The 10,410-nt window shown below is 41.6% G+C and overlaps 1 protein-coding gene across 3 annotated transcripts in view; it reads left to right on the plus strand.

Annotated features, from left to right (window-relative positions):
* Nucleotides 1-10,410, plus strand: part of SFMBT1 (Scm like with four mbt domains 1) — a 133,042-nt gene that overhangs the window by 111,342 nt on the left and 11,290 nt on the right. For all 3 annotated transcript variants that reach the window (XM_023195554.2, XM_023195555.2, XM_023195556.2), the window contains 6 exons: nucleotides 340-453; nucleotides 2,501-2,543; nucleotides 4,762-4,826; nucleotides 7,325-7,464; nucleotides 8,289-8,398; nucleotides 9,604-9,779. In XM_023195554.2, the coding sequence (XP_023051322.1) occupies nucleotides 340-453; nucleotides 2,501-2,543; nucleotides 4,762-4,826; nucleotides 7,325-7,464; nucleotides 8,289-8,398; nucleotides 9,604-9,779 (648 nt within the window). The remainder of the gene's footprint in view (nucleotides 1-339; nucleotides 454-2,500; nucleotides 2,544-4,761; nucleotides 4,827-7,324; nucleotides 7,465-8,288; nucleotides 8,399-9,603; nucleotides 9,780-10,410) is intronic.

The following is a 10,410-nucleotide window of genomic DNA, read 5'->3' on the forward strand; positions in this document are numbered from 1 at the left end:
GAATTGTCACCTTTGCCATTTGGTTTCTATTTGTCTGAAATGACTGTGATACTAACCGTCTGAATGATACCAGTGGTAGTTCCAGTTTCTTATTTGCTATTCCCTAGCTTAAGGGTCACCTTGTATATTCTCTACCCATTTTGTCCTGATACAGTTTTACATGGGGGACAGTTTACTTTTTTTCATAATGTTTATCATACATGAAAATGTATGATTTCTGTGTCAAGAGACTTGTGTCTGCATTATTACAAGAGTAGAACATTATCTAGAAAATAGTTTATGAGGAAGGTTATTTAATGGTCTAAAAAACGTTTTTTGTTTTTTTTTAAATCTAAACAGGTTCTAAGAAGCCTATACCTGAATATATTGTGAGTGTGGAATCCATGGATATATTTCCTTTGGGCTGGTGTGAAACCAATGGCCACCCCCTCAGCACTCCTCGCCGAGCACGAGGTATCTGTCTATTTCTGGGTTAGAGGATTGATTGTTAAATAATCTTCTGTGTGGTTGCTGCCAGTTAAAACTAATCTGGACATTTCAGAGAAAAAAAAATGACATTCTGGTTATCTGTTCCTGCATAGGAAATTATTTATTGTAACAAATATTTAATACCTTACAGTTTCTGTGGGTCAGGAATTTGGGTGCAACTTAGGTGGGTCCTCTGGATCTGAGTCTCTCACAGGCTGTGCTCAATTATCAGCCAGGGCTCCAGTCATCTCAAGGCTCACCGTGGGGAGGATCTGCTCCCAGCTTTATGCAGATGATTATTGGCAAGTGTCTTAGTGCATTCTAGCTGCTGTAACAAAATACCACACACTGGGAAGTTTATAAATGACAGTAATCTATTTCTCACAGTTCTGGAGACTGGGAAGCCCAAGATCCAGGCATTGGCAGATTCAGTGTCTGGTGAAGGCGCATTTGCTGGTAGATAGTTGGCACCTTCTCGTGTCCTCACATGGTGGAAGGGACTACTAGCTCTGTGGGTCTCTTTTGTAAGAGCACTATTCTGCGTCATGAGGGCTCTGCCCTTGTGACCTAATCACCTTCCAAAGGCCCCATCTTCTCATACCAGGACATTGGTGGATAAGTTTCAGTGTGAATTTTGGAGAGTACAAACATTCAGACCATAGCAGCAAGAATGCGTCTTCTTTTGGGCTATTGGACTGAGGGCCTGAGCTCCTTGCTGGGTGTTGGCTGGAGCCTTCCTTTAGTTCGTTGCCACGTGGGCCTCTCCGTAAGGCAGCTCACAGCATGACTACTGGTTTCTATCAGAGTGAGGAAGCGAGAGAGCAACAGAGGTTGAAGAAGATGGAAGCCAGAGTCTTTCTGCAACCTAACCTCAAAAGTGGCAACCCACTTTCCCCCTTTTTAAACAGCTTTATAGTGTTATAATTGACATACCAACTATCACCATAGTCAGATTGAGAACATTTTCATCATTTCAGAAAGAAGCCCTGTACTCATTAGCAATCAATCCCCACCTCCAGCATCCACGAATCTACTTTCTGTCTCCATAGGTTTGCCTATTCTAGACATTTCACATAAATGGGATCATGGTCTTGTGTGACTGGCTTCTTTCACTTAGCGTACTGCTCTCAGAGTTCATTCATGTTGTAGTGTGTATCTGTTCTTTATTCCTTTATATAGCTGAATAATATTCCATGCTATAAATATAACACATTTTGTTTATTTAACAGTTGATGGACATTTGAATTGTTTCCATTTTTTGACTATTAAGAATAAGTTTTATAGTTTTCTTCTGTGCTCTTCTCTAAGAGTTTTATAGTTTTAACCCTTATATTTATGTTTAGATCTTTGATCCCCTTTGGGTTAAGTTTTATATATGATATGAGGCAGGGGTCCCCAACCCCTGGACCGTGGACCAGTAGTGGTCCATGGCCTGTTAGGAACCGGACCACACAGCAGGAGGTGAGTGGCGGGCGAGTGAGCATTAGTGCCTGAGCTCCACCTCCTGTCAGATCGGGGCGGCATTAGATTCTCATAGGAGCGCGAATCTTATTGTGAACTGTCTCATGAGGGATCTAGGTTGCATGCTCCTTGTGAGAATCTAATGCCTGATAATCTGAGGTAGAACAGTTTCATCCTGAAATGACCCCCCATCCCCTGTTCCATGGAAAAATTGTCTTCCGTGAAGCCAGTCCCTGGTGCCAAAAAGGTTGGGGACCACTGATCTAAGGTAAGGGTCCAACTTCATTCATGTGGATATTCAGCTTTCCCAACACTTACTGACCCAGGGAGCCTTGAAAATACTATTTTTGCTGTTTGTGTAAAGACCCCTACCAAGCAAATGTGCTTCAGTCTAGATATTCAGACATAAGCATTAATTTATAGTACTGTGTGTGTGTATATATATATATATACACACACACACTCACACAGAACCAAGTTTTAAATATGCTAATGTAACCTTAATACACGTATAAATTTTCCTTTGTCTTTTTATTTTTCTTGGCATTTATATATTTTTTTCTTCCTACAGTACATAAACAGAGGAAAATTGCAGTGGTTCAGCCAGAGAAACAGTAAGTAATGTAATAATGTGTCTGAACAGTTCACAAGTTAGAATATCTAGAAAAATAACTATTTCAGAGGGTATATTTCCTCATTTTCTCAGATGGAAGCATAATTTTTTAATTCAACATTTGATCATTTGTATACTTTGGAGTATATGTATTTTCTAAAATGACATTATATACAAAAGAGTACAATGCATTCCCAAGATGGTGTCTAAATTGAGTTTTCTTTGGCTTCTAGAGCCTTAAGGTAGTTGAATAAAAGAAAGAAAATAAGAGTCCCCATGCTGGTGTTCATTAAGGAAGAGCAAAAATTGTAAATTAGAATATGATTTGTCACAGTGGAAAAAAATAAAGCTTGGGGTAGAAGACAATTCTAAAAGAAAAGACACATTCAAAGGAGTGACTTTGTGCCCATCAGGAAATTCTTCATTTGTAACATACCTGCACACATAGCTTTTGAGAAACAGTTAATTAGTAATGCCTTCAAACCTTAAAAGTACAAAGGTTTCTGTGTGTATACGTGTGTTTTAAAACATTGGGTGTTGAATTCTCTATTAATCTTCTGGGGCTGCCATACAAAATACCACAGGCTTGGTGGCTTTAAGCCAGCAGTGCCCGACGTTTTTGGCACCAGGGACCGGTTTTGTAAAAGACAGTTTTTCCACAGACTGAGGTGGGGAATGGTTTCGGGATGAAACTTTTCTACCTCAGATCATCAGGCATTAGATTCTCCTAAGGAACGTGCAACCTAGATCCCTCACACGCACAGTTCACAATGGGGTTCCCACTCCTGTGAGAATCTAATGCTGCTGCCGACGTGGCAGGAAGCTGAGCTCAGGCTGTAATGCTTCTTCGCCTGCTGTGTGGCCCCATTCCTGACAGGCCATGGATGGGTACTGGTCTGTGACCCTGGGGTTGGGGACCCCTGCTTTAAACCACAGAAATTTATTTTCTTACATTGTGAAGGTTGAGAAATCCAAGATCAAAGTGCTGGTGGATTTGGTTCCTGGTGAGGGCACTCTCCCTGGCTAGCAGATGGCTGTCTTCTGGCTGTGTCTTTGCATGGTGGAAAAATCTTTGTCTCCCCGGCACCCCCGGACCCCTCTCTTCTTATAAGGCTATCAGTGCTATTGGATTACGGCCTACCCTATGACCTCATTTAATCTTAATTACCTCCCCAAGGCCCTATCTTCAAACACAGTTACACTGAGCACTACGGCTTCAACATATGAATTTGAGTAGGGGGAAACAAGTCTGTATATAGCAAATTCTATGACTACCTAAACCTTTGTAACTATGTGGGTAATAAAACTAACAATAGAAGTGGAGAGAAGGGCCATAGACATTTACCCCAAGTAGAGAAGTGAGATGATAATGAAAAAAAGACTGGCCTTGGATTTTTCCTTGACTTAATTGCCAAAACTGATCCAAAGCTTTAGTTAGGATGCATTCTAAAAGATAAATTAGCCTTTTTTCAGTGATTGCTACATACAGAATAAGCCTCTGGGTTTTTAAAAATAACATAATTTGTCTTTAATTTGAAAACCAATGGATGAAGAAAACAGACCCTATATAAAGTTTCTGTTCTTTGACTATTGAAAAATGAGTAGTCTATTTGTGGTTTAAGCATCTCACAAGAAATTTTGTAATTTTTTTTTGCCCAATAAATGAAGAGAAAATTTGAATATGTAGTATCACAATGCTATATACAGACGTCCATTGGCTCATTATGCCCTATATATAGTTTTAAAAACAATTGTTCTTTTTTTGTTTTATTTTATTTTATTGGTTTTTTTTTTGAAATGGAGTCTCCTCTCTCGCCCAGGCGGGAGTGCAGTGGCGCGGTCTCGGCTCACTGCAAGCTCCGCCTCCCAGGTTCACGCTGTTCTCCTGCCTTAGCGTCCCAAGTACATGGAACGACAGGTGCCCGCCACCACGCCCAGCTAGTTTTTTGTATTTTTAGTAGAGATGGGTTTTCACCACGTTAGGATGGTCTCTATCTCCTGACCTTGAGATCTGCCCGCCTCGGCCTCCCAAAGTGCTGGGATTACAGGCGTGAGCCCAGCCTTGTTCTTTAAAAAAAAAAAAATCATTAAGGGAGTACCTTCTGTTACAGATTTTGCAACATGCCACATTTGCTTTCTTAGATTTGAAGGAAACTAAGCCTCACACTTTACTGATCTTAAGGATTATCTCACTATTTTACTGTATTTTCTTGACCCAGAGTACCGTCCTCGAGGACTGTCCATGAGGGCCTGAGGAATCAGGAGCTGAACTCCACAGAGTCAGGTATAAGCATATGTCATCTTACAGAAAAGAAGACTTAGTTTCTTTTAATGGACTATATCTGAAAATAACTTAAAACAGTACATTTGATGTATAGGATATGACTTCATAGAGGGGTCTCTTAATTGTGACTAGAGTTATAACGGTCTAGGATGTGTTTAGTTTAATAATCATCTCTAGGCTGATAGTTCCGTCCATTTCTAATAGCCATAGCTATTCTTTACTGATCACCCCTTGTGTGCCAAGGGCTCAGATGGTCGATGTTACCACCATCCTTGACTTTAGCTAAAGAATCTGAAGTTTTCCAGGCAGTGTTCTTTCTTAAGCTAGATGGTTGAGAGGTAGAAGTTTATTCTTTTTAAAACCCTTTTTTATGATTTGCATACTTTGTATATACATTTCACAATTTATGTGAAAAAAAATAAAGCATTGGAAAAAGAAATTGTCCCAGAGGCAATGCCTGATAAATGAGACAAAGATCCTTGCTGGAGGTTCAAGCCTTTTGCCCAGGGTTCTCTCTTGAATTATTCTTAACGTCTACGTGCTTGTTGTATAATGTTTAGCATCCTGGCTGTGTATATTCTAGCACAGATTGGGCATTCAGATGATATTTAGTAAATGCCTAGAAGAGAAATCAAAGCTCAGAGAGATCACACGGCTTACAAGTAGAAAGGACAGAAATGAAACTGAAGTCTTTCACAAATTTGAAACCCATACTTTCGTCTCTTCTACCCACTGCCTTTTCATTACATCATTTGTACATAGAGGGTTAGGACTGTGTAACTCCTTGCTTTTGATGCATTCCTGGCCATTCAAATGCCTACTGACACCACAGAATTTAAGACATTAATATCTTCTGCACAACCTCAGCCAAGGCCTTTTGGTTTGGGTTTTGTCATAGGTCAGGTTCCCTGGGAAACAGAGTCTGAGACTCTGACATATGCATTCAGGAGTTTCGTTGGGGAGTATTTTTGGGAACAGCTCCTTGGAAGGAGTAAAGGAAGTAGGATTGGGCAGAGAGATAAATTGAACCATGATGCAGTTGCAACAGAAGTTTCTTCTATTTTTACTGGGAGCCCTGAAGCTGATCTAACCACTCAGAGTTGATCCTAATTCAGGTGTGGTGGCCACACTTTACTGACCAGTTATTGGAAGTAAGCCACTGCTTCCTCCTCACGTCACAAGGGGCAAGGTGGCCCTCTCCTGCTGAGAGCAGTACCCAGCTCAGGGTGATTCCAGAATAGACTTAAAGCTGAAAGCTATAAGCTGCCAACATACCCAGCAGTGGGGGCATGAGTGCCTTAATCCTGAAGAGAGGCATTTGGGTTACAGGGTTCAACTGGAAATGTGAGCACCAGCATACTGGTCACTATGATATACCATCCTTTTTTTTTTTTGAGACAGGGTCTCACTGTGTCACCCAGGCTGGAGTGCAGTGGTGTGGTATCAGCTCACTGCAACCTCCACCTCCTGGGCTCAAGCTGTCCTTCTATGTCAGCCTCTTGAGTAGCTGGGACTGTAGGCACATGCCACCACATGTGGCTGATTTTTTTTTTTTTTGGTAGAGATGGGGCTTCACTATGTTACCCAGGCTGCTCTTGAACTCCTGGACTCAAGCGACATGCTCCCGTCTTGGCCTCCCAAATTCCTGGGATTACAGGCATGAGCCACCACACCTGGCCATGACCATTCTTCATTAAAGAGAAAACATTATGAACTGCAGGATCCTTTCAACAATGGGCGTGTGCGCATATCTTTCCTTAACACTGGATTAACAGGCATATCTATTAGAAGAGCTTCTCTGTGCTTTTTAGCAGTGTTTTAGTATCTTTGAATTTTTTACATTCAACAGCTGACATGCCTACCACTATGAGGGGATTTTTTAAATTGAAAGACAGTTTTGATACAGACAAGTAGTTGAAGAAAAGGGTCTCTAGACCCAGTTATACCCCACAGTACAAAAAAAACTTAGAGATGTGGTCACAGCATACTTTTAGCCCTCTGAGAAATCTCAGAGATGGGAGAGCTCTCACAACATCAAAGGCTGCCAGCATTAGTTTGGTGGTTTTTTAGGAGACAAGCTGTAATTCTAAATAATATTCGACAATTTCTATAAATATTCCAGAATAGATTATTGAAAGTTGGTTTTTGAAGACCTGGAAAAGAAATCATTGATCATCCAGAATCCTCGTGTGTTCTTGGAATACACCCTCCACTTTCTTTATTGATAGAAGATAGGGTTCTTCTATCAATTTTGCAGTAATCTAGGAACTAATCAGCATGTTAATTCAGGACCCTGTTTGATTTCAGCAGAGTGATAAGCTCTGTAAGTTACTTAAGAGCATTCTCAGACAACATGTTAAGCTTCAAAGTAAGTAATTCCAAACTTTATATTAATATAATGGTACATGTGCTTGGTTTTTCCTCCCTGGCAATTCAAGCTTTGGAAACATGGGGTAGAGAATGACTATTTTGAATATTTGTTTCTCTTCATTTCCCAGTTACGATTAATGGAAAATATTGCTGTCCAAAGATATACTTCAACCACCGTTGCTTCTCAGGGCCATATCTTAACAAAGGAAGAATTGCTGAGCTGCCTCAATGTGTAGGACCTGGGAACTGTGTTCTGGTCCTTAGAGAGGTAAGGTTCTGGCCTAGAGCAAGATAACTTGGAAATTTCACAGCATTCTCCTATGGTCATTTCTACAGGGAGCCACATGCCATAGATGTGACAGTTCTAGGTTTTATCAAAAGTTACTAACTTTTCTCATGTTTTGGATAGTGAAGAGGGTATGTAATTGTTTCTCCTTCCTAGGAAACATTCACGTAAACAATTCTTCACAAAGCAGGTTCACCTCTGTCAGGGTAGAAAGGTCTTCTGTCAGAGATCAGAAGAGAACTATACAAAAGTGAACTGTGAGATTACTCTATGACTGAGAGGCCGTGGCTATGTGGCATTAGCCTAGTGGCCATGATAAAGCTACACATCTGCTGGGCTTTTTGTTCTTCCCAACCAGTGTGATATGCTGCAAGTAACAGATAAGAGACCTTTCAGCCCTCAGGGTGGCACATCAGGATCTGGGGAAGCCAGAGCTTCTGGACCAGACTCCTCTAGCCACAAGAAGCCTCAGCTGTCTACACAGTGGTCCAAACAAATACAATTTTCTGTGTGTACCGTGGCTGGGAAAGCATTTGGAAGCATGTTCTGGAGCAATTCGAAAATCATGGTACCTGTTTTTTCCTAACCATAACATTTAAAAAATGTTGAAGAGGTTTTGGTACTCTCTTATTTGCATCTTTGGGTGGCTGTAATATCTGTGATACTATTATCTTAACATTTGTTAATTCATATGACTAGAATTAACCTCCTAAATGACCTTAACATTTTAAGGGAGCGATGACAAGATTCTAATGGTCTACTTTTCTCCTTCCCAATCTGTGTTTCTGCTTTAAAACTGAGCTCAGGTCCTCACTTTACTTATCAATGCAGCCTACAAACCCAGCCGTGTCCTTCGGGAGCTGCAGCTGGACAAAGACTCTGTGTGGCACGGATGTGGGGAAGTCCTAAAAGCCAAGTGAGTAGACTGCTTGTTTGTACTATTTACTTTTACTTGTCTTTAAAAAGTCACAGAATCGGCAGAGCACGGTGGCTCACGCCTGTAATCCCAGCACTTTGGGAGGCCAAGGCAGGCAGATCACAAGGTCAGGAGTTCAAGACCAGCCTGGTCAACATGGTGAAACCCCGTCTCTACTAAAAATACAAAAAGTAGGCAGGCACAGTGCACGTGCCTGTAATCCCAGCTACTTGGGAGGCTGAGGCAGGAGGATTGCTTGAACCCAGGAGGCGGAGATTGCAGTGAGCTGAGATCGTGCCACTACACTCTAGCCTGGGTAACAGAGTGAGATTCTGTCACAAAAAAAAAAAAAAAAAAATTTTCACAGAATTAGTTCTGTGGATAATATCAGAGGCCTTATGTTTCCTCTGGCAGGGCTTTTTCAGCTATTTGTGGTGAAGGACCAGGCTTGTTTGTCTTTTTTAGATTTCCATTCTTTCATGGATGAAAGAAAGTCTCTACTCAAAGTACAAAAATTAGCCAGGCCTGGTGGTAGGTGCCTGTAATCCCAGCTACTTTGGAGGCTGAGGCAGGAAAATCGCTTGAACCTGAGAGGTGGAGGTTGCAGTGAGCCGAGATCATGCCACTGCACTTCATCCAGCCTGGGCGACAGAGCAAGACTCTATCTCAAAAACAAAAAGGAAATAAGAAATTTAATACACAAAAATGCAAGAACAATTTTTGTTATTAGATGTAAGAGACATAAAATTACTTTTCCAAATTAGTGTGAAAGGTTATAAACATGTACTCTTGCTTTCTGATCTTGTCATGGACAGATGGCAATTGGCAGGTGATACTAGTCCTTGGACAACAGTCTGAGGATCACTGCCAAGGGTAAAGAAAGACTTAGTGAAAAGTCATTTTTCTTTTTAGAGCAGTTAGTGAAATTACTCTTTGAAAACCTGAACTTAGGAACAGAAAGCAGGAGCTTAATTTTGCTAATTTAAATAACTCAGCTTTTAGTTGTCATAGCTTACCAGATTTGATTTGATTTGATTTAAGTTCAATATGCAGAACTTCCTTGTTGTTTTCAGGGCCCTCGAACTATAAAGGACATAGAATATTCCAAGAAGCAAAAATATTTTTTAGGTGTATTAATATGTTTGATTTTTCTCTGGGTAATCATTAGCCCAATACATTTGGCATCTGATGTCTTCCAATGGCAGATATAAAGGAAAGAGTTATCGGGCTACTGTTGAGATAGTGAAAACAGCAGATCGGGTGACTGAATTCTGCCGGCAAACCTGTATCAAACTGGAATGCTGTCCTAACCTCTTCGGTCCACGGATGGTCCTGGATAAGTGTTCTGAGAACTGTTCTGTACTTACAAAGACCAAATACAGTGAGTCATATTTTTCCAATGTGTTAACCGTAGCAGCTGACCATACCTTACATCTTGGAAGGTTTTTTACTTTACAGACATTCATATATAGCAGAGGCACACGAACTTCTTCCGTAAAGGGCCAGATGATAAATATTTCATGCTGTGGGTCATATGGCTTTCTGTCACATATTCTTTCTTGATGTGTTGTGTTTTCATTTTTTAAGAACCTTTTTGGCCAGGCACGGTGGCTCATGCCTGTAATCCTAGCACTTTGGGAGGCCAAGGTGGGTGGATGACTTGAGGTCAGGAGTTCGAGACCACTGCACTCTGCCTGGGTGACAAAACAAGACTCTGTCGCGGCCGGGCGCGGTGGCTCAAGCCTGTAATCCCAGCACTTTGGGAGGCCGAGACGGGCGGATCACGAGGTCAGGAGATCGAGACCATCCTGGCTAACACGGTGAAACCCCATCTCTACTAAAAATACAAAAAACTAGCCGGGCGAGGTGGCGGGCGCCTGTAGTCCCAGCTACTCGGGAGGCTGAGGCAGGAGAATGGCGTGAACCTGGGAGGCGGAGCTTGCAGTGAGCTGAGGTCCGGCCACCGCACTCCAGCCTGGGCGACAGAGCGAGACTCCGTCTCAAAAAAAAAA

This window comes from Piliocolobus tephrosceles, chromosome 2 (genome assembly GCF_002776525.5).
Source record: "Piliocolobus tephrosceles isolate RC106 chromosome 2, ASM277652v3, whole genome shotgun sequence".
Taxonomy (NCBI): Eukaryota; Metazoa; Chordata; class Mammalia; order Primates; family Cercopithecidae; genus Piliocolobus; species Piliocolobus tephrosceles.